Below are 23,238 nucleotides of genomic sequence, written 5' to 3'. Positions count from 1 at the left end.
AGTAATGCAGATTTCAGACCTACTTGAGTTTAAGAGTCAACGCTGTGGAGGATTTCACTTGAAACCACAGAGCATGGCTTTAGATGTTGTTTTCATGGAACAAATACATCTGGCTCTCGTATAATCACAAAAACCAGCAGGAAAGATGCAGAGGAATGTTGTCTTAATTGTCTGGCACAAAGATTAAAGGGAAAACACGAAGATGGGAAAAACAAACATCCCCGAAAGCTAAACTGGGTTTCAATGCGCTGGTTTGGCTTCAGCAGGAAAAGGCTGAGTCTGAGTGCCTTATTGCTCCACAAACAAGGGTGCCTAATGTAAAATAACCCTGTATGGGGTTATTTTACATATACTGTTTTCCCCTTTGTGCAAGTACACAGGATTCTTGCACAAGACACAACCTACTTCCAAATAGTGTATGGGGTTGCGGCATTTTACAGTCCCCTCAGGCCACGCTCCCATAGGATAGAAATCTCTTGGAATAATGTCTGGACACGAAAACGGGAGGCCCTGCCTTTGCTTTTCAAGCTAAAGATTGGAAACTGTTCAAACACACTGCCAGACTCTGTTTTCTGAGGTCAAGCAGGCATGTAGATGTTCAGTTGGAGCTGGTAGGTGTTGCATCTGACCGGAGCGTGATTCTGCTTTTCAGCTGACGACAGGCTAAAAACCTTAACATTGTCCTCTGTACCTTGTGTCCCAGCTCCCAAAGCAGCTGAAGGGCACAAGGCTGTCTGCAGCTGGCTCAACCAACGTCACCTCACCCTGCACCGAATCTCAGCATCTTTATGGCCTCAGCACCAGCGCTGGGTGCACCCCACACTGCTGGGCCAACTAAAGTTCTTCTGGTTGCTGTTTATGTTTTACGGTCCCTGCTTCAGGCCACTGTGCTAAGCACATACGTGTGCAGCCAGATCCCTGTGGCAGGAGAGGCGTTCTGTCCTACCTTCAGTACCTCATCCTCGCGTTGCTTGCTCCCCTCTGCACCCGTGTGATGCCTTGACTTGAAGTGCTCAAGGCTCCCCAGAAAGCTGTGGGGGTGAAAGCCATTTCTGGTGTCCCCAGGTCCTCACTGTGTTGCAGCCCTGGCTTGAAAGCAGGTGACGTGAATGGGTATCCAGCATGACCATTGATGCCAGCCATGTGGATTAGGACTCTAAAAACACTTAGTGGAGGAGGCAAAAAGTAAAAGTGGAATGTTTGGCTTTTGGGGATGCTGAGAACCCTCAGCCACAGGGGGACAGTATCTGTCCTGCAGGACGTGTCCACCAGCATGACCTCGGTGTGCCAAGACAGCTGTTTGCCCACAGACGTGACAGCCAGCAGCTTCCCAAGCACTGGTGGGCATGAGGTCTGCCTTCATCAGGGTGTTCAACCACCTCATTTGCCTGAAGCACCTGCAAGGTTCAGTTTGGGGCTCCTTGGGGCTGCTGTGCCTTGAGCTGGCTGGGAGCGGAGAGAGGACAGAGCTGTACTGAACACCCAGTGTGTCAGGCTCTGGAGGGGTGGAGTAGGAAAAGAGGACCAGCAAGAGAAACTGGCAGCCATGGAGTTACTTAAGGCTTGTTTACATGCAATTGTTCCTCTTTATATAATAACCTCAGCTGGTCCTGCTCACAGCATCAGTACCTGCAGGAACCCTGCATGGCATGTCTGGGGCCTCATAGCAGCAGACATGCCAGTAGAGCTTAGATGTAGAGAAAGAATTGCTTTCCATACCATTTCATGCAGAGGTGCCCCAAATAGAGGCATTTTTTCTATAAATGTCAACAATTTCAGAACAGAAAGGTTGGACCTTTATTTTTGCAATGATTTTTTTCATCTTGCACCTAGAGGCTTTATTATGTAAAGAGTCCTATTAGGGAAACAAGCCTCACTAAGGTAGAGATCAAAAGGAAATCTTTCCTCTGTTCCCAAGAGGCCTTCTTCATGGAAAATTTTAAGCTGTTTTTTCATTCCACTAAGAAATGGAAACAGAAATCCTGACTTTCCCAGACAAGCTGATTCCTGCAGCCCTGCTTTTGAGCCACTAATCTCTGCAGAGAGCCAGGCAGAGGGTTCCTATGAAATGACTCTTCTATTTTTGTGCTGAATAATAAGGAAACCAAAAACCAAAGAGAACTTGAGTCTTGCAAGTGAAGGGTGTTTTGGGAGGATAAATCCCTGTTTCTGCCCCTGCTTCCTGCAGAGCACTCACACGTGCTCCTCTCTGTGCTGCATCTTCCTACAACCTGTCCCTTCCTTCGGAAAACATGTAAATAAAGACTTTCTGCTATGCTAATTCACAGCTAAAAGTTATAGCCACTGAACTGCCTGGGGTTCATTCACATTAAAATGACTCTCAGGATACACAACTTCCACAACACCCTTCTTTCTCCTGCAGACCTTTCCAGGACTCCTGCATTTGCTCTTTCGGAAGAGCAGAGCAGGCTCTTTACTCCCCAGAACTCCCATTCCTAAAATCCACACAGAAACGGTGCCAGGCTTCCTGCCAAGGAAAACCTGCAGTGTGCTCTGGCAGATCCACAGGGACAGGTTTCTGGGTGACAGATCTGCTGAGCACAAACAACTTGACCTCTTTAGAAGCTGTGACGTCTGTGTCGTTATGAAAGGGTGCGCTGGGGCAATGACTCACTCACCCAAACACATTCACCTGCTGTCCAAAGTGCAGCGAGAGCTGGTGGAGAAATAGCCCGTGAAAGGAGAAAGGCACAGCCAGAAGTACTCCTCTGCACCTCGAGCAGAGAGCTCTGCCCAGGCCACCGCTGCTGCAGCCAGCCAAGGAGCCCACAAGCAGATGTATATAGAACCATAGAATGGTCAGGGCTGAATGGAACCTTAGTTGTGGTTCCTTCCAACCACAATTATGAGACACAGCCCTGCTCATCCTGCCTGAAATCAGCCCAGTGCCTGTGGTTAGGGCTTCACACAAGGAAATGGAGCTGTGGGAAGACCCTGAGCACTGCTCCCCAAGTCTCCTTCATGGTCAGATATGGGTCTTAGCTGGGATCTGAGCCACTGATTTTGCAAGATGTCCTCATGAAGAAGAACACTGAATTGTTAGGTTGCTGGTGGTGGAGATTCTGGAGCTGAAGGAATGAAGACCGGGTCAGTGGGAAGTGGTCACAAAAAGCATATCTGGAAAAACATCTGTACAGGAGCCAACACCAAAGGCAGAGACCAGGGGAAAGATCTGCAGCCCCCAAAGCAGTGTGGTTGGGGCAAGCATTCACCCAGCAGCTCATGGCCACTGGGGAAGGGAGTACTCATGGAGCAGATGCTCAGTTGCAGGACCTCACCATGCCCATCCTTCCCTGCATCCAGACAACCCCACTAGCACCAGAAGTGTGGCTCCAGGAAGGGGAGCCACACTTCTCCAACAGCTACCATCCTCCTGGGACCCACTGTGGTGTGAGATAAGTGGGACAAGCTGGACCCTGGACCTGATCTGCCCATGGCAGGATAGAGGCATCGCTGCAGAGCAGACTCTGCCATCTGCGGAGCTCACCCACTGCCACTTGTATCCTCCTTTGGCAAAGCTAAAAGGCAGCGCTGGGTCCCCGCCAGCCCTGCTGGCATCTCCATCAGGTGGGTGGGAGCTCAACAGGAAAAGGAAGAAAAGGAAGGAATGAGGGAGGTGGCACATACTCACTTCTTGCTCGGCAAGGAGCCAAGGCCACATGGGCTGGTGAATGAGCAGGGCAGGGCAGCCTGGTGAGTCCCTGCACTGCAGTGAGGGGCCACAACAGCATCACCCCTGGACACACGTCCCAGGTCAGGCATGTGGCACCCAGCAGCTTGTGAAGCTTTTGTCTGACCCTGTAGTGCTGATGGGTTATACGTTAGCTCTCATTACAGAAGATGAAGCTGGTGATGTGACCTGACCCGCAAGACAACAGCTCCCTAGGGACACCAACCCTCTTGGAAGTGGTGGAGCTTGCTGCAGTGTAGAGGTAGAGTTATGTCTTCAGAGCGGGCTCCTTAAGGCTTTTCCTCCCCTAATCACTTGGTTATGTTATCCATGTCCTTACGCACCCTAGGATTAGATGGTGCTGAACAAGCTGTGCTGACTTCAGGCCCCTCCATGGGATCCCCTACAGATGGGGGATCTTCAGCTGCCCTTGAAACACAAATAAAACAACTGCAAAGCCTCAAGGCAAGCATAGAGCACCCTGCACCACAGACCCTGCTTGTCACCTATCCTAGGGATTCCCCCTGGATAATGGGGACAATTCTGACCTTGCTTTTAGCTGTTGTCCCATCTCAGGGGCACGTGGCTTATATGTGACCACCCATGGAAAAAGACATCTCCATGCATTTTGTGTGGGACTTGCTTCCAAGACCGAGTGTTTATGTTCTGCCAAACTCTTTGCCAAGATGTTTTGCTCAAGAGAGTATAATGAGCCAGATAGGGATCTGGGCTGTCCCACGGTGACTCTCCAGTTTCCAGGAGTTCAGGCATCAGCCCAGTTACATGAGCATGAGAGAACATTACATCGCAGCTCAGTGTCCTGCCAGTGCACGTGGTAGTCAACTCATTTCTCTAGGAACGCTGATGATGCCTCAGGCAAAGCCAGTGTGACTCAGAAGGGAAAATATTAAAGTTTTCTTTAAAACAAAATATTAACGTTTTCTTTAATTCCCCAACCCTGTTCCCATCTGATCCTCCTTACCGAGGGAGTCAGGGCCTCTCTGAGCTGTCAAGCAGCAGTTTCAGGACGCAGGAACCATACCTTGTAATTTGTATGATTGCTCCCTTCCCCACACCTAGTCAGCACAGCACAGACCTTGAATACCAAACACCAAGGAGCAGCATGGCAATCCGCTTGCCTCTGCCCAAGAGAAAACCAGGTATGGAGCAGCTCCCCTTATTGCATAGAGACCTGAAAGAAACAATGCTTGTTATAAAAGGCAAGCTGTGAGTCCAGATGAAGTGTCTCCCACACCACCTGCTTCCACTTCCTTTTGCTTCACTCCCAGGACTGGCTTTGAACCATGTGTGGCAAAGAGAAACGGGGTGGTTAAATAACATCCTGGATCTAGAAATACCATGATGCAAAGAAAGCAAAAATTGCAGGAAGCTGATGTGTTTGTTGACAGGCTGGGAGGGGTATGATGCAAACAACTCCCTGCATGCTATTTGCACGTACTGAGATGTAAAAATGGTTCTGTACGCCAACTCTGGAGGCTTGCAGACAAGCAGCAAAAGGTTGATGTAAACCACATGGGCACGAGTGGGTCTGCACAGGGGCTGAGGCTGGATTTGACCTTGGCTCTTTGCCTGATCACCCAGGAGGCTGCACTGGCTTTTAAACAATCATGACAGCATCAGCCCTGAGGGGCCCTTGCTGATGTGGGATCCCCATGCAGGATGCCAACATTCTCCTCCTGCAGCTGCCTTTGAAACAGGAAAACTTGTTTTACCTCTGTGCCACAGGACTTTCAGGTCTGATGGTGACAGGCTCATCCTGGCAGGAGGCTGGGGTGCAGAGCGGGTATAGCTGTGTGCAAAGGCGGTCATGACGTTCAGGGTGCAAGCTGCTGTTCAGCAAGTGCTTGTGGTGCTGTTGGAGACACCCTAAGGAGCAGGCAGGAATCTCTGGACAAAAAAAAGGGCACCACTGGGAAGGTGTTGTCACTCCTTAATCCCTAATGTGTCAAAATCAAATGTCAGTGCCTGTAACAGATTTATGCACTAAACAGGCCGTGTGAATCTCCTATCCCCATGTTGTGCTGCCAGCAGCCTGGACCACAGTAATGAGGTGCACAAATGGCCCCTGTGGCTGGGAGCCAGAGGAGCTGGTTTCACTTGCAGCAACACCTGAACTCCTCACTCTGCATTGACCCAGGCTGTTTCCCACCTTTAAAGTGGAAATAAAATATATAAGCTAAATCCTATTGTGCTTTGCAAATAGCTCTGAGCACAGTGTGATCTGTTCTGTGTTACACAAAGCGTGGAGTCCTCATCTGGCCAGCAGAAGGGTTAGCACTCAGCATTTAAAGCTTTATGTTTGTTGCAGTTATGTACTGAGTCAGCACAAACACAGCAGTGACAAGAGAAAGCAGCCGGAGTTCAGAACCAGCTCAGCTCTGGGTGGAATGAAGAAAACAAATTGTTCTTGCCCTGGTGCTAATGAAGCCTGGTTTTCAATGGACGTATGTGTCCTGGTTGGTTGATTTCTAACACATTATGCAAAGGCAGCACATCCTCCTCACTGCTTGCGAGGCGCTGGAGAGCCCACACACGTGAGGATGGTTGTGGAGTGAATCAGGAGGTGGGGAAAAAAACAAAGCAGGTCCCAGGGAACAGCCCGGTGTCTGCCGGAGTGATAGAAGATGCTTTGCTCCTCACCTGACACTGGCTGCTCCCACCCTGAGCCTCACAAACAGGTTACAGGAGCGCTTTTCAAGTGCATCGCTGAGAAGTTGGCCCCAGAAGCTAAAATCACCCTTATTTCACAGCTCAGGAGCCATGAATGTGTCCTTGAGGGGAAGTCTAGAGGTGAGACGGGTGAGGGCTCCCTGGTGGCAATCTTTTGTTTTAGTGGATAGGCAGGTTTTGGTGGAAAAAACAGCCGTGGTGAGAACTAAACCATGGGAGGACAGTGTCTGATGTGAATGAGCCTTGCTCATCTGAGAAATGCCCATGGGACAGCTGCTGGGGAAAGTGATGCGGCAGATACCTCTGGGAGGGCAACCAGAGACTGATCCTGCAATAGGGAGCATGGAAAATGTTCCCCATGGGGTAGATACCCTGTCAGCCCCACAAAGCTCCTGGGCAACCGCTGTCTTTAATGCCACACTCAGGAGGTGTTCAGGGCTGTGCTGCTAAATATTGCCTGAGATTTCTCCAGTATGAAGGGATCACTTAAAAAGATAACGGAGGAATATATAAAACCTTCCAAGCCTACACAAAATACTTAACTGTTGAGCTTTTAGCACCACTCATAAGCTGTTTAATATAATTAGAGTAGATTTTGAAACAAAACCTGCTCTACAGCCTAAACCTTCACCAGCCACTCCCTTAGTGAGGCATGGGTTTCACCAGCACTTATGTCCCACTAGTTATCTCCCTCCCAGAGCACCCCTTCCAGCGCATACATGGGTTCCATTTATTTTTGGAGACACACAAAGAGCCTTGTGTAATTCTTATGTAAAGTCTGATCTACTAAGCTCTGGAGTTGTCAGATTTCAGCTGGTTTTCCCAGCACCTGCTATGCAAGAGCTGCTGGCCCATTGCTGTATGGCTGTGTGGCAAGGGGATGAATCTCTTTTGGGACACAGAACCCATCCTGGCGGGGACTGACCCCATACAGGTCTGAACTCATTCAATTCTGTATAAGTAAAGCATCTGAGGGAGATGCAGTTTCCCATCTACACCGGAGGGACACCCCCCAGACATCCTGTCCTGATGGAGCTGCATGGTGGGGTCCAAAAAGGGACACTTGGTGCACCCCAGCCTCACCAGCCCTAGCTGCTCTGGAGCATCCCAACAACCTGCACCCCAGTCCTGCTCTGCAGAGCCTCAGCTAGCTGAGGCACCCTGCTCTCTGGACTTCTGCCCAGCTCCCCTTGCTCCCAGGTATCCTGTGCCCCAACCGCTCTGGAGCATCCCACCCTCCCATCCCCATCCTAGAGCACCCCGTTTCCACCAGGACAGCCCCGGCCAGCACTCCAAAGCTCCCGGCACCCCAAAAACCTCCCTTGCCATTTCACACCCTGGTCCTGCTTCAGAGTGCCCCAGATCCACTCGGACCCTGCACCCCTGCTGGTCCGGAGGGGTCTCCAGCATCCCCGCATGGCTTCACCCCCGAGTACCTCAACTTGTCCCTCGGAGCCCCCGCGTCCCCTGGGCGGTCCTCGGCAGCCCATGCCCGTCCGGGAGCATCCCCCAACCCCGCACACCGCCCGGGGCCGCCCTGACCCTGCTCTGCCGAGTGCCCGGTACCGCCGGCTCCGTTACGAAACGCGGCCGGGGCGGGGCGGCGGCGGCAGCCAATAGCGGCCCCCTCAGCTCCGCCACCGGCACCCCCCGTCGGTTCTGCCTTGGGGGATCTGCCCCGGCGGGACAGGCTGTACCGCGCCGGGCCCCGCAGCCCTCCGCCGGGCCGGACGGGGCGGGAGCCCCGGGGAGGATGGGCTGAGCGGGGCGGAGCGGAGCGGGGCTATGCGCGGGGACCCGGCTGCGGCTCTGGTGTGCGGGCAGCGCTCGCCCTAAGGGCAGCTCCCTCTCTTCGCCTGCAGCGATGAGCCACGGCCCCGAAAACACGTCCCCTCCGCCCCGGGGGTGCAGCCCCGGCCGGCAGCCCCTCGGCCCCGGGAGCCGGGGCATGGACGTGCTGCGCTGCCCGTCCTGCCTCCTCCTGCTGTGGGAGCCGGTGACCGTGTCCTGCGGGCACACTGTCTGCAAGGGGTGCCTCGGGGGGCCGCGCTGCCCCCTGTGCCAGGACAGGCTGAAGCTGCTGGGCGTCGGGGCGGCGAGGAGCAGCGTGGTGCTCTGCGGCCTCCTGGAGAAGTGCGTGCCCCTGGAGAGCCGGCTGGCCGGGCTGGTGGCCCGCGTCCGGGACCGCCTCACGCGTGGGGACGTGCGGGAGGCGCTAAGGATAGCGCAGAGAGGGGTCGAGCTGGGTAAGCATCACTGGGACCGAGGGGCTGCCGGGTTTGCGGTGCGGGGCTGGGCTGAGGATGCTCGGACTGGGATGAGGGAGCAGGTGGGTACCAATGCGCTTTGTGCCAGCGCCACAGTGCCCTCCGAGCCGGCATTGTCCAGAGCTGGGAGACTGAGGAAGCTGGAAGTGTTGGGAAGTCAGGACTAGGAGGGAGGATCCAGTAACGAGGCATATCTCTCGTGTCTAAAGGTATCCCAGTGTAGGTGGCTGGGCAACTCGTGCTGCTCATCCCAGCTGCCAGGGCCACAGGCAGGACATGGAGCTTGTGTCCCATCGGCCACATGCTTCTGGTGTTAGCAAGTGGCTGGAGAGGAAAGTGCAGCAGCTTCTTGCATCTTCCCACACAGCAATATTTCAGGGTCAGAGGAAAAGCTCTGCCCAGGGGGGTGGCCATGACGTAAAGTGGTTGGGACTTTTCCAGTCCGAGACAGACATGTCCTTGCCCCCAGAGCCTGGCAAAGACACAGCCTTGGCTGAGCCCCATGGCGCAGGGCAGCCCCGGCCCCTTTCTGTGGCCAGCTCTAGAGAGTCATTTGCCTGCAGGGCAGGATCGGGCCCAGTGGAGGCTGATCTGCTTTCATATGTGGCTGTAAGTGGATTCCTTGGAGAGTAATGCTTAAATAAAAAGAGTTATACAATGCGTCTGGAGCAGGACGGAGGCAGAAGGTCCTTTCTTCACTGGTGTTTCTATGACAGCAGTCATCTGTGCTCCCGCAGCGCAGACGTTTATTCATCGCCTGCTACGAGGCAAGTGCCAGAGGTTCAGGGTATGCCTGGAACCAAAGGGCTGAGCTGGCTGGCCCATCCCCATGTTGGCAGCAGAAAGGAAGTCCCTTTATGCAACCTCCTGAGGCATCTGTCTCATACCCTGCACCCCATCCTTCAACTCAGATGCATGTGCTCAGTTCTCCAGTGCTGTTTTCCTTCCTTATTGACAGGCTTTTGTCTGATTGGGGTGTACAATTATAGATCTCTTTCTAAAAAGCTTCTGTGAGTATAAAGAGGAAACATTGCCAGCTCTGTCCTCAGCCTCCCCTGCATGCTCTGTTCCCTGAAGGACAGGGGGAAGTCCAGCTTCAGGGCAAGGAGGAAATTACAATCCCAGCCCCAGCTCTCATAAACCCACACTTGCTGGTGCTGCTCAGGCTCAGCCACGTGGGTGGTGCTTTTGGGATGTGTTTTCCAACTCCTGCAGCCCACTTTCAGGCTGCACAGCTTCTTATGGGCTCCCTTTGCTTTCAAATAGAAACACTGATAAATGTTTAACTCACAGGAATGTGGTTCAGCATCGCATGATGGGCCAGTTTGCAGTGCCCTGCTCAGCTCTCCATGTTACAGCAGCTCTCTTTTTGCTTTGGAGAAAGTAGATTGTCAACTTTTTATCTTCTGTTTTTAATAAGTGAACAAAAAAATGCCCTGTAACACGTAACACAGGAGGCCTCCTGACATGCCTGGAGCCAGGAGGCTGGCGAATGCTATCAGTCACTCATCAGCTGCCTGGGCTGCCAGCTGGCTTACGTCCCTAATGTCGAATGATATCATAGATCAAAACCAGCTGCAGCAGAAGAGAAATGCAGAATTCATGGACCCTGTTTACACATCCTTTTTGCCAAATCAGTTGCTTTATTGTCCATATAGCATGGGTTTGCCCACATGGAAAATAAGCCTCTAGACTTTGTACCCATTTGTTCATCCCTTCCTGTTATTAGAGGCTGGAATATTTCATCTCTAGATGTGTGTTTGGGACAGGATACTGAGCAGCGAGTTCCCACATTTTCTGACCTGACCCATAAGGTCCCAGCTAACATTATAAATGAAGATAAGCTCTGAGGGATCAGGTGTTGCTCTGCTGCACAGATCAGTGTGACCAGTGCAGTCCTGGTGCAGATGCTGTTTGGGTTATGGTGGCATCAGGCAGAGACCAAGGTCTCCCCATGCTCCATGCTGAGCATAGAGGATGAGGAGGCAATAGCCATGGGAGATCTTCCTCCTCCACGATAAGACATGGTAGGTGGCTGGGAATGGTGACAGTGGATGCAGGCAGTGGTATGGGCAGGACTGGGTGCACAGCCCCATTGCCTTAGCTGAAAAGCCAGCACTGCACTGGATGTAGGTCACCTCCGTGGCAAGCTGTGATATAATGGGGTGGGTCTGGGAATCTCTGCAGTTCAAACCCACAAACATTACCACACCTGGTTACTCCATGTGGGCTTTTGTGGTGCTGCTTGCTTGTACTCCCCGATATCCACCACCTCAATTCCCCTCCTGGCATTGCTGATAGGAAGTAAGGTCTTTATGGGGTTTCTCTGAAGCAGGAGACAAGAAGGTCTCAATGCCTGTTACTTAGGAGCAGTCAGGAGCATGTTGGGTGCCCAGCACTGTGACAGTTGGGTTGTCGTGGTCGTGTCACCACCACTAAGATCTCATCAGTGACATCTCACCGATGAGGAACTGGATGCTCAGTTCCCTTCCTCCATTCTTGGAAGTCTCAGCCTTTTCTTGGAAAACACAAATCATGTGGTGGGAGCAGATCCTTGAACTCTTCTACTTTCTCTCCTCTGCCCTGGGATTACATCCAGGTGGGTCCAGGAGAGCTCCCTGGAGTTGTGGGAATTCAGGTCTTGGTAATTGCAGGCTTGTTCGATAATGTGTTATTGTGGCTCTGCTGGGTGAATCACATTGTAAAGCCTCCTGTGGCAACAGCCCCTGTAAGGATTACATGTATGGCATTTTGCTGCATCCCAAAAGGATGGATGAGAGCCCAGATCCCAGCATGGCTGAGCCCCAAGGCAGTGGTGGGGCCCCTTGGCTGACGGTGTTTGGGTGAGATGGGGAAAAACAAAGGGAAGAGCCTTAAAGAGTTTAAAACTTATATTAAGGGGAAACAACTTCCTTGCAGAGCCTTATGAGGGCAGTGACTCCTGCCAAAGAGGAGCGCAGGAGCTGGCTGTGCTCAGTGCGAGGCAGGGGTTGTAACACTGCAGTGGCATCTCCAGCCCTGCTGCCTCATCACGGATTCCCCATGAATGATAACTTTTCTCTTTCCAGCCCCAGATGCCAGCTCCCTGCGGCTGTGCCGGGCAGAAGCATTTGCAGCACTGGGGCAGCACACGCAGGCACTGGAGGACCTGGATGCTGTGTGCAGGGCTGAGCCTGGAGACCATGAGGTGAGCAGAGAGAAGATGCCTTTGACTGGCTGCACGTGGAGCCAAATCTTACTGTATGGGAGCAGTTTGCCCCTTTCCTGAATTCAAGCCGTTGGATTCACCCTGCTCAGAAACACACTTGCCAGACCCATCATGTTGCAAATCCAGGTCTGGGGCCATGCCCACCCTTGCTCACAGAGCACACATCTATGCTGGTGCATAGGATTGCAGCTGGGACTCGAGGAAGTGCTGAACAAAGGAGAAATCAGCCCTGGGAACTCATTTGCTGTTATGTGAAGCACTTGTTGGTAATTGTTTTGCATCTTCAAAGGCAGAGCCCTTGCTTCCCTCTGTAGGTCACTGTAGGGTTTGTTTGCTTAGCTTTTGCAACTGCTGCACTTTGGGAGAGTCCCATTTTACAGGTTCCTGTAATTTTTAGACAAGTCTGAGCATGGGAGCAGCAGTGTGTCCCGGTGCTTTGGCTCAGGATGGGAGGAGGCTGGAGGGAGATTCCCTCAGGGCTGAAGGGGTATGTGCTTAGCTGGTCACTGTCTCATCGTCACCACAGGTTTTCTCTGCTCTGTAGGGTTTCTTCAGGAAAGGGAAGGTGCTTCTGGAGATGGGGCAGAGAGCTGAAGCCCTGCAGGCATGGGAACACTGCCTGGCACTCAATCCCCATTTCCAGCCTTCTCGGAAAGAGATGGAGAAGGTGAGTAGTACTGTGGTGGGGTCCTGTGCCCTTACATCACCCATGTCCTCTGAAGGACTCACATCAGTCATGGTCATGCTGCTCTGGGTGGGATCAAGGGACATCGGGTCCTGGTCCAAGAACCTTCCCAGTGCTCCAGTGCAGTTTCACCCATGAGAACTCCCCTTCGTCAGTCTGTACCTTCAAGTCTCAGGTTTTGCAGGGTGTAGATGCTGATACATGGCACGAGGTGGGCTTTGAGGTAGCCTCAGTAGTCACCCAAGGCAAAGCACCAGCCAAAGGCTGCCAGTGCAGAGCCAGCGTCTTTCCTGCAGATGATTTCAGGCCAGCACCACCTATGTACCAAAATCACCATCACTGGTGTGGCCTCTGGCAGTATCCCCAGCATGGGGGCTTCATGCCATGAGTGGACTCTTGCCCTCCAGCAGGAAAAGGACAGGGGAATGAGGAATGACCTTGTACCCCCACAGCTCACTCCCTTCCTGCTGTCTGTGAGTGATGGAGAACACGGCTCCCAGCCCTTATAATCATAGAATCATAGAATAGTTAGGGTTGGAAAGGACCTTAAGATCATCTAGTTCCAACCCCATACACCATTATGTTCACTGCCTTGTGCTGCTTTCTTCCTTATGTTCTGCCAAGGCATTTTTTTGACACAGAGCTCAGCCAGCGCTGAAACAAGAAACCCTGACGTGTCCTGTGGTGAGCAGGAGGCTGCTTTGGGGAAAGACAGAGCCTGGCAGCACATCCACCTCCCTGCTTCCTTCTCCCAGCACTCCCTGAGCCCTGCTTTTTCCTTGCAGATCCTAATGCAGGAGGATGCTCCCCAGGCACACATGGCTGCTGCACGCTTGGGTGATGCTCATCAGGGCTCAACTGGTCCCCAGGTCGATGGAGGGAGCCCTGTGCTCCCGTCTTCTGTAGAAGCTCAGGTAAGAGAGCCTGCAATGATCTCAGTCTGCGGTGGGACTTAATGTCCCTATGGGACATCTCAGATTGGGATTTTCTAATGATGGAAAAGGAGGTGTGATAAGGAGAGGCTGTGCAGGACCACAGCCACCTGCAAGTGGATGTATGTTGGGATGAGAAGCTGCAAGTAGTGGAAGAGTGGAAGGTGGGAGAGCAAAGACACCGTTGGAGCTGGTCCTGTGGGGACCGGGGAAACAGAAGAGGTGCTTTCTGTCTCTATTCTTCTCCCAGTTTTAGTCTGCAATACTTCTGCTAAGAGTTTAGATTCTCACGTTTGAACACCCAAGTCACACTGCAGTCAGGAAATAAAACCCCAAAACATCATTTTTAATGGACTCAATTTCATCTTTGTTGTGCCTAGGCTCAGGAGGGAGAGCCAACAGATGGCAAAGGGGGTGCTCAGTCTGAGCACAGCCAGGAGACAGCCACCCTTTCCCAGCTGGGGCAACAACAAGAACTGGAGACTTCAGCAGAGAGGCAGGGCCAGTGGTTGGTGGGTGAGTGTCATCAAAGGTACCAAAATCTCATCTCATGCAAAATACTTGTTTAAAAGCCATTTTGGCATTGAAAGCTTAGTGTTTGTGCTGTGAACCAGCTCAGTGAGCTGACATCCCAGGGCACACAATGGGGCAGCTATGGTCAGCACATTCACTGCTCTTCATGCATGTGAGGAGGATCCTGTGTTGAACAAACTTCTGGGTCTAGCTTGGCAAACAGTTCTTGCTAAAGCCAGATGTCACTTGTTCCCTGTGTGGAGTCGGGGAAAGGCTTCTTTTGGTTCTCATGGGTTTTGTTGGGTTCAGATTCAGATTAAATTCCCTTGTGAGGAATGTGCATTATGGGAAGTGGCACCTCCGTTGATATGAATGTGCCATCAGCTTCCAGCCAGATGGTTGCCACATACCTGGCTTTGCATAAAGTGGTGGTGGTGACTCATGGCAGGTCTCCAGAGACATCCATCTGGGAGCTTCTTAGGCTACTTCACCTCCCAGTGCCTCAGTTTCCCTGCCTGCAAAAGGGGATAGGGAGACACCACCTTCCTCTTCCAAGTACTATGAGACCCAGTGATGTAAGAGTTATGGATGAACCCAGGTGGGTTAAATAGAGGGATTTATGCCACGTTTTGGCAGTTTTGTTTTTAACTTTACTTTGTGTGGCAGTTAACTACTTACACCTTAGGACAAGATCAGAAAGCAAAGGTTAATTTTCAGTATTGAAATCGTCTCTTTCCTTCTCTTTTGATGCTAGATAACAAAGAAGAAACAACAGCAGAAGAAATAACCCAGCCCTGCTGGGAGCTGCTGAATGTATCTGACGTGGAGTGCTCCCTCTGCATGCGGTGGGTTCTCCAGCAGAAGAGCTTTTAGGATGATGAATTAGCACCTACTGGGTTTTCTTTCCTGGAGTGGATCTGTCTTCACATCTTAATAGCAAACTCAATCCCCAGTACTGCTGAAACACATGTTTCAATAGAGATAAGAGGGGGAGACAGGGGAATGCTTTGCCTTGCCAGGCTGTAAGAGCTCAGATTGCCCTGTCTCAGGGTGCAGCATCTTTAAGTCTGTGTTGCTTGAGACTTTGGTGTGGAGGTGGGGATGTTCAGTGAGGTCAAAGACTGAAGGTGATGGTTGCCCTTTGTAAATGGAAGCTGGAACAAAAAGGTGTTGCCCCAGGGAAATACCATCCATGATGGGGATGTTACAAACCCAAAGAGGAGCATTTCCCAGCGATGTGCCTGCTGGAGGTGGAAAAGGGGACAGGTTAGGGCCAGTGTCTGTCTGCTGACTCAGGCCTGGGTGCTGCCACAGGGCATGCTCAAACCAGGCTGTTATTTCTGGCATGACCCAGGACCTCAAGCAGTTGTGCAAGTGCCTGCTGGCAGAGGCTGGATGTTGCATCATTGGATGTGCAAGGCGGTCAAGGTCTCCTGTATGGCAGCTTTTTTCCAGGTCTGGGCACGGCATGGGGGGAATGGCACAGCAGAGAGAGAGATCAAAGCTGTATCTGATCTGCATTAGGTGAATTTAGGTCTCTTCTGAGAACAGGGAACCAATGTCGAGGAAGAGTCAGGACTCAGTGCTGAGCACGGCTTTCCCAAGACCTTCGTTTCACTTCTGATGCTGGAGCTACCTGTGAGCAACCTGAGAGCTTGCTGCTGGCTCTGCTCTCGGGGCAGGGGAGAAGGAGGCACTTTCCCATCACTGCTTTTTGAGCTGCCCATCACTGTGTGTCTGGGGAACTGCAGAAGGGAGTGCTATGTCTGTAGTGATGAGGGGAGGGGAAGCTGTGCTCAGCCCTGGAACTCGTCTTTTATTATTGTGCAAGTCCCACAGTCTGAGCCCAGACTGCTAATTAAAGGAATAAGCCAGGTAGCAACCTTTACACTTAGTTAACAGGAGCTACAAGCAAAGCTTAGCCAATGCAACTGTAGTGAAGGTGAGTTTCATAACCATGGGCTGCCAGAGCTTGGAGAACACAACGTGAGATAGCTTTCATGGTGTTGCATCCCTGCAGTATCGCTGTCTTTAGTGGAGAGGGCTGGTGAAGGCAGCAAATTTCCCTTGGAAAGGTAGGAGGGGAGATGGGAAATGTCTTGTTCCTGCTGGAAGCAAAATCTCTTGCTTTCAGCAAGATGAATCCAAGAAGATGCAGGCACGAAGCTGGGGGTAGCCAGACGCTGCACCCACAGCTTTGCCCACCCTGTCCTGCTCTACCTGTGCAACACCAGCCTGGGCTTCTCAAGTCCCTGAGCACTCAGTGGGACCCCTGCATCATGGGGCTGAGACCAGCCGGGGTTTCCAAAGCAGGGTGCTGAGCCAGGCATGGGGAACGACAGCCTTGAGGGCACCCAGCCCTGTGAAGCCTCTCTCTGCTGGGCTTTACCTGCGCTCTTTGCCCCGTGTCCTCTCTGTGGTCCACTGACCCTGGTCCCTTTGCAGGATGTTCTTTGAGCCGGTGACGACGCCGTGTGGGCACACCTTCTGCAAGGAGTGCCTCGAGCGCTGCCTGGACCACCGGCCCAACTGCCCCCTCTGCAAACAGAGCCTGAGAGAGGTGAGGCCATGTGTCCCGTGGGATGGAGCCCCAGGGAGAGCCAGGACTGGGGTGGGAAGGAGCAATGCTCTTATGTTGGCAGCTCCCTGGCACAGAGGTATCAGCTCCACTCACATGGGAATAACTAGACTGTTGATAATTAAGACCAAGAGATTAATTTCCAGAAGATGCAGCAGTGATTTAGTGAGATTGTGAACAGGGCAGAGAAGTAGAGGGAGAAAGAGAGAAGGAAAGAAGTGAATGCTAATTACTTTTAAAAATGGAAATGGATGGAAAACCTGATGGCCTGGAGATTTGATTTAATCTTTAATGAACAGGGATTCGAATGAGATCATCAGGGAAATTAGGCTGTCATACAAGGACTGCATCACTGTCAGAGACAGGATACTGCATTGGATAGGCCCTAGGTCTGAGCTTTGTCTGGGGGTCTCGGTGGAGCTGACATCCTGCCCTGCTTGATGGCTTGACATCCACCGAAAGTCCCTGATTTTCTCTGATCTAAAATTACCCTCAGCTCTAATAAAAGCGAGTGTGATTCAGCCTCAGGGCTCTCCCCCCCCGCTCTTCTCCAATCTATTTCTGGGTCTCATTTCCTTTAGTACCTGAAGGCTGGAAGCTACAGCCCCACTGTGCTGCTGCAGGACATCATACTGGCCACCTTCCCCTCTGAGCTGGCTGAGCGCAGGGACCTGCACTGGGCTGAGATGGCAGAGCTCTCCAAGTAAGTAGGGACCTGCTCCACTGTGCATGTGCGTGCATGCACGGGGGCCTGAGGGGTCTGTCCTCACCACATACCATTGCTTTGGCTTGGTTCTGCTCAAGTGATGTCTGTCCCACTTCTAGGACCACATCACAGCAGGGTTGGGTGGATGCAGATGTGCTCCATGGGGCACCTGGGGATGAGGGAGCATCTCTGCAAGGAGCTGTTTTGTGGGCAGAGTTTGTCCTTGGGTTCTTGGTAAGCCAAGTGGAAGCCTTGGTGTTGCTCTGCTCCAGAGAATCACTTCCTGGCGCAAAGGACACATCTGGTTTGTGGGAGCAGGCCTTGGGATGGGATTTACTCCAGGAGCTTTCACAGTGATCTCTCCTCCTGTCCCTCAGCCTGACCAAGAACATCCCCATCTTTGTGTGCACGATGTCCTTCCCCGGCATTGCCTGCCCTCTGCACGTCTTTGAGCCTCGCTACCGCCTCATGATCCGGCGGTGCCAGGAGACCGGCACGAGGAGGTTCGGGATGTGTATATATGAGCATGGGAAAAGGTGAGCTCTGGGGCAAGGCGGCTTCCCTCTGCCCTGGCTGATTTACCCCTCTCTGCCCCAGCCCCAGGTATCTAAAATCCCAAGTGGTTCAAAGAGAAGGAGCCGGGATCCTATCCCACTGCACCCCACTGATAAACCCAGCAAGGAGGTTGTGCATTCGCCACAGAGTAAAACGGGACTTGCTGCCTGCCAGCATCATCACAGCCATGACAAGGAGTGGGTCTCGTCCTGGAACTGGGCATAACCAGCACTTGCTGTTAAATACAGTGGTGTAGGAGCAGCTTCTGTCTCAAGGTGTCTCAGCTGCATGGTTCCCTGGCTGTGACCTTCAGCTCCTCTTAGTGAGCACTTGAAAACTACCACATTTCTCATACTTTGCCCTTAACGAACTGTGAGAGGACATTGGGTTAAACGAGCTTTTGCTTGGTGCAGTGTGGCCATTATGTTCCATATGGCATCCAGGTCTTGGATGGGTTCAGTCTCCAGACTCCTAACCCAAATACTCTGTTAAATACATGTATTTACATGCCATATCCTCCCTGTGCTACAGTCCTGTTCAAATGAAATGAGATGAATAACATTTTCTGGGCTTTGGGAAGATGTCTTTGCAAGGGATGGTATTGTTAGGACCACAGTGCATCAAGGCAGTATGAGGATTTCAGTCATTTTGGTAGATGGCAAATCCAAGGGAGTGCAGGCAGTATGCTCACTATTCCTTGCCCTTTTAGCAGCAAGTGGTAACTCCAGAATTTCCCTCTCCTCCCAGCTAGTTCTTGGGTTTTTTCCTCCTTTGAACGTGGTGCCTTCAGTAGAGCATCCCTCTCACCACTGGTACCTCAGTTCACCCCTCTTTTCTCTCCCTGTCTCCCTCCAGTTTTGCTGACTATGGCTGCATGTTGGAGATACGGCAGATAGAGCTGCTGGCGGATGGCAGGTCCTTGGTGGACACCATCGGCCGGCGGCGGTTCCGGGTGCTGAGCCGCGGGCACAGGGACGGCTACAACACTGCTGACATTGAGTACCTGGAGGACAGGAAGGTGAGGGCAGGGCCAGGGCAAAAGCCACTGCTGCGGTGGCAAAGAGCATCCCCATGGACACCTTCTCCTCTTCCCTCCATGCAGGTGGCTGGGGAGGAGCTGCAGGAGCTGCAGTGCCTGCACGAAAGCACCTACCGCTTGGCTCAGCAGTTCTGTGAACACCAAGACCTTGCCTCAAGGCACATTTTGATGCAGCATGGACCGCTGCCGGAGAAGGAGGAGGATATCCAGGTAATGCCCCAAGGGAAGGGATGCGCTAAATAGAGCGGGTAGCATGAAAGCCTCTGAAGCAGGTTCCTGCGCCAATTACTCTGCTTCCTTTCTCGGTTAACCAACAAGATACAAGAAACGTTGAGAGGGACTTTTTACAAGGGCATATAGTGACAGGACAATGGCTTTAAACTGACAGAAGGAGACTGAGATTAGACATTAGGATAAAAGTCCTTCCCTGTGAGGGTGGTGAGACGCTTGCATAGGTTGCCCAGAGAAGTGGTGGATGCTCCATCCCTGGCAGTGTTCAAGGCCAGGTTGGACAGGGATTGGAGCAACCTGCTCTAGTGGAAGGTGTTCCTGCCTGTGGCAGGGGGTTAGAACTGGATGAGCTTCAAGTTCCCTTCCAAACCAAACCATTCCATGATTTTATTGTAAGATGAGCAAAACAAACCCTTTTTTTCACTCCCGCTACCAGTTACAGCATCTCACTCAGAGAGATGTAGGGCTTGTTTGTTCAAACTGTTTAATGTTTCTTTATGGGTTTAAACTTCTCTTGGAAACCAGGCACTGAGTTTTAAAAGCTTTCCCAGGGTCTTTTCCTAATGAGAACTGAGAAACTGAACTGTTTGGATTTGAAAACACTTGGGTAAAAACACCAAACAAACAGGCAAAGAAACCCCACAGCTCAGCGAGTCTGCTTTCTCCTTTCTCACTGTGTTCCTTTGAGACAGCCATGGCTGGCCAGAGGTGAGGAACTATGAAGACAGGGTGCAGTTTGCTTATTAAATTGCTCTGACAAATTCAGATTTTGGAGAGGAAAAAAAAACAACCTAAATTCAGTTTTCACTCCTTTAAGAAAGTGTTACCTGTCTGGATCATCACAAATATCTCTTGCCGGCTTGTCCCAGGCTAAGACTGTCTTGGCCAGCAGTCAGATCAATGCTGTGCTCAAAATAACAAAACAGCTCTTCCTCCTTCATCTGAGTGGAGCGTTTCCCTGTTGATTTGGCTCAGGTTTTAAGAAAGCTAGTTTACAAAAGCACTGGACAGTTTTCTGGCCTGCACTTCGCGTTGCTGAGTGATGATATGGCAAACACCCCAAAAGACACCGGCTATGCAGGATTCAGCCTCTGCTTCCAAAAAGCATTGCTTTAAACAAGGAAACGCACAAGATATTTTGTTCTCTCTTTAGTATAGACTTTTTCCTGGTTACTTCTGTGTCTGGAGACTCCCTGGGGAATGCTTGTCTGGAAATTGAATTGGTTTATCCAGCAGTTTTGAGCCTGGTTAGACAATGGAGCTGTTTGGAGGAATACCTGAGCTAAAGCTGACACTCCTATCCTGATGAGCAACTGTTTTCCATCAGCGATGCTGCCCAAAGTCCATGCATCCACCTTGCAATTCCTGATGTGAGGCTCTCTCCTTCTCTCTCTTCCAGGCTTCAGCAGATGGCCCGATGTGGTGCTGGTGGCTCATCTCCATCCTGCCCCTTGACCAGTCCTACCAGCTGAACCTCTTCTCAACCACATCCCTGCGCGCCCGCCTCATGCAGCTGCAGCACATCCTGGCCATGCTGCTGCAGCAGCCTCCCGAACGCAGCCCCCGGGGCCATGTCTGAGCCCCCACCGGCTCTAGGAGAGCCCCCCAAGGGATTCTTATGTCTTTAAGTGTGGTTGAACCCCTCCAAAAGTGACCTTGGTGATGAGCTGGGCACCCTCTGCCTGGCTCAGTGAGGCTGGTGCTGCATCAGCAGTGATGCTGCACTATAGTGACATTGCACCGTCCACGCTGCCTCCAGGAGCTGCTTGGTGTGTGGCAGTGCCATGCTGCCAAAGTGGGGACTGGGATGGAAAGATGGGTTGTGTCTTGGGAACTAAAATCACTTCTAGAGCTGATTTGGTGCTAAGGATTCTTCTTAGGGCAGAGGACTGAGTGCCAGGATCACCTCAGTTTTGGCTCTCCTTTGAAGGACATCATAGGGGTTTTTGATAGCTGGTCCAGCTCCATGTAGCAGATTTAGAGGCTTGGGAGAGGTGGCACCAGGAGGCAGGGATGTCGTGACAGCTTTCTCGTGCCACCGCTTACAACTTTGACTTAATTTCTATTTAGACAAGAAGAAAGGTTAAATTAAACCATCTGAAACTCATGGTCCTGCTCTTGCCCACCTCCATGGCACATAGCAAGGAGATGCTGCTTTCCAAATGTATCTGGGTCTGGGCATCCCCTTCCCACTGCTCTGCTTGGTGCTGTGCCATGTTTGCTGTGCTGAGTTTGCTGGCCCTGGAGCCGTGCTGGAGGCTCCTGGCCGCTTCTCTGACTGCCAGCTCCACTGCTGTGAAGTGCTGTGGGAAGGGGGATAATTTGGCAGCATTGGTGCTTTTTCCCCCACCTAAAGGCTGCTGTTCCCAAGCCTGGCTGAGTTCAGGTTCCAGATTTGGACCCATGGACTGGAAGGAGCCTATGACACGAGGGAGTTCAGTCTGGCAGTGATTTTGTGAGGCTTTCTGCTCCTTGACTGCTGCAGTTTTCCCTGTGTTCAGTGTTTCTTGTAAAGTTTCTGCCTCCTCAGGAGAAGTCAGGATCTGAGCTGAGGCCAAATCCTTGCACTTGGGACCCAGAGCAGTTCAGGATCCCCCAAAAGAGCACAGAGTGAAGTTAAAGGGAGCTGAACCTCTGGAGAGGCAGGGAAAGGGCATAGACCATGACCAGTGACTTGAGACTGAGCACCTTGTCAGGGGAGAAAGTGCCTGTCTGCAAGTGCCTGTCTTCTTGTCTTTAACCATAGGGAAGATTATACCCCTGGACAGACCGGGCTTCCCTCCATGGAAATCCTGAAGGTCTGAGATTTTTGTCTCACATCCGTAATTTCAGTGGTTTTGGGTTGAATTTTAGGAATGACATCCACTCGGTCATTGGATTAACACTGCTTCCAGAACTTTATCCCTGCTTCTCTCAAGAACTCCACACCCCATCTAGGAACTCAGTGTGTTGTTGGACCTGTGTGTGGGAGACAAAATCAGGCTGTGACTACAATGCTCCTTACTGCATGTGTTGCTGGGGCAGGAGGCTCTGGACACAGCTCTGGAGGTCTCTGTTCACTGCCACCACCTTTCCCTGTCCTGTTCTCTCCAGGAACAAGAGGTCTCATTCCCTTCTTTCCAGTAAAGTGCCTCCCCAGAGCAACAGTCGGGGACCAGAGCTCCACAGGGACCATAGTGAGCACAAGGCTGCTGAGGGCGATTCAAAGCTGGATTTGCTCCTCTATCTTTAAGCGATGTCCTCCTCTACTTTGCCTCTGTCTCTGGGGCACCATGATTCCCCCAACAGGCTGTATCTCCAGGATGTTGGATGGGGCTTGGCATGGAGGGATGCCTTGGAGTCCTGGGACCATGGAGGTGGCAGGGTGCCTTTGGCATTTGGGAAGTGCCTTTCTATGCTGTGGCTTCAGTGTGAGCTCACCCAGTGGCTCCCCCCATCCCAAGCACCTCACTTACTTTTTCCCCACTTGTGGGAGCTCCCTGGGCTTCTGTGGGTCCCTCCAGCAAGGGGGTGGCATTAGGGATGCAGGGGAGAAGTGTGGGTCTACACAGTGTCCACACTGGGGACCAGAGCCACATCTGCCTGTGAAGAAGGGAAGGGACTTGTGCAAATCACTGCAGTTTGCTTGTAGCGCCTTTGGGGTTTGTATTAATATCGTTGTTCTTTGAATTAAATTTTCTTCCTGATCACTGAAATAAAAGACTTTTTTTTTGGTGCTGCTGGTGATGGTTTATTGCAGGTTTTTAACTTTTAACTGCTCATTGATGAAAGTGCTTAGGCCCCACCAGGGAGATCTGGGGATACATGGAGAGGTGACACCCTGGCCTTCAGACAGCGGGATAGACACAGTGAACACAGCTCAGCAAAGGTAGGTGGCAACAAAGCAAAATAATGAGGTGGTTTTGCTCTCAGAAAGTGAGCGTTAAAACAAGGCAGGAGGGACTAGCTCCTGCCCATCGTTGTGGCTAAAGGCTTTGGAGAAGGATGGGAACACAGAGACCAGCCTGGCATACACTCTGACCAGTGTGGGATGACCCTGGAGGGTGTCCATCCCTCAAATGGTGTGGAGGGTGTCTTGTCCCTGCTCTGTCTTTGCAGCCATGGGCAGAGGGCTGCAAGTTGGGAGCAGGTTTACATTTGGC

At 51.9% G+C, this 23,238-nt stretch overlaps 1 protein-coding gene across 1 annotated transcript; it reads left to right on the top strand.

The window, feature by feature from the left end:
- The first annotated feature begins 8,019 nt into the window (after positions 1-8,019).
- Positions 8,020-22,820, top strand: LOC134159233 (LON peptidase N-terminal domain and RING finger protein 1-like). Its single transcript, XM_062609954.1, has 12 exons — positions 8,020-8,628; positions 11,718-11,836; positions 12,402-12,524; positions 13,328-13,456; positions 13,855-13,990; positions 14,742-14,832; positions 16,433-16,547; positions 17,147-17,268; positions 17,649-17,807; positions 18,682-18,844; positions 18,929-19,075; positions 20,496-22,820. The coding sequence occupies exons 1-12, from the start codon at positions 8,247-8,249 to the stop codon at positions 20,673-20,675; spliced, it is 1,866 nt and encodes a 621-aa protein (XP_062465938.1). The 5' UTR covers positions 8,020-8,246; the 3' UTR covers positions 20,676-22,820.
- The last annotated feature ends 418 nt before the right edge of the window (positions 22,821-23,238 follow it).

Source organism: Pezoporus occidentalis, unplaced genomic scaffold (genome assembly GCF_034315485.1).
Source record: "Pezoporus occidentalis ecotype Australia unplaced genomic scaffold, CSIRO_AGI_Poc_V1 ctg142, whole genome shotgun sequence".
Lineage (NCBI taxonomy): Eukaryota > Metazoa > Chordata > Aves > Psittaciformes > Psittacidae > Pezoporus > Pezoporus occidentalis.
The sequence above is the reverse complement of the archived record's forward strand: the minus strand, read 5'-3'. Positions and strand labels throughout refer to the sequence as shown.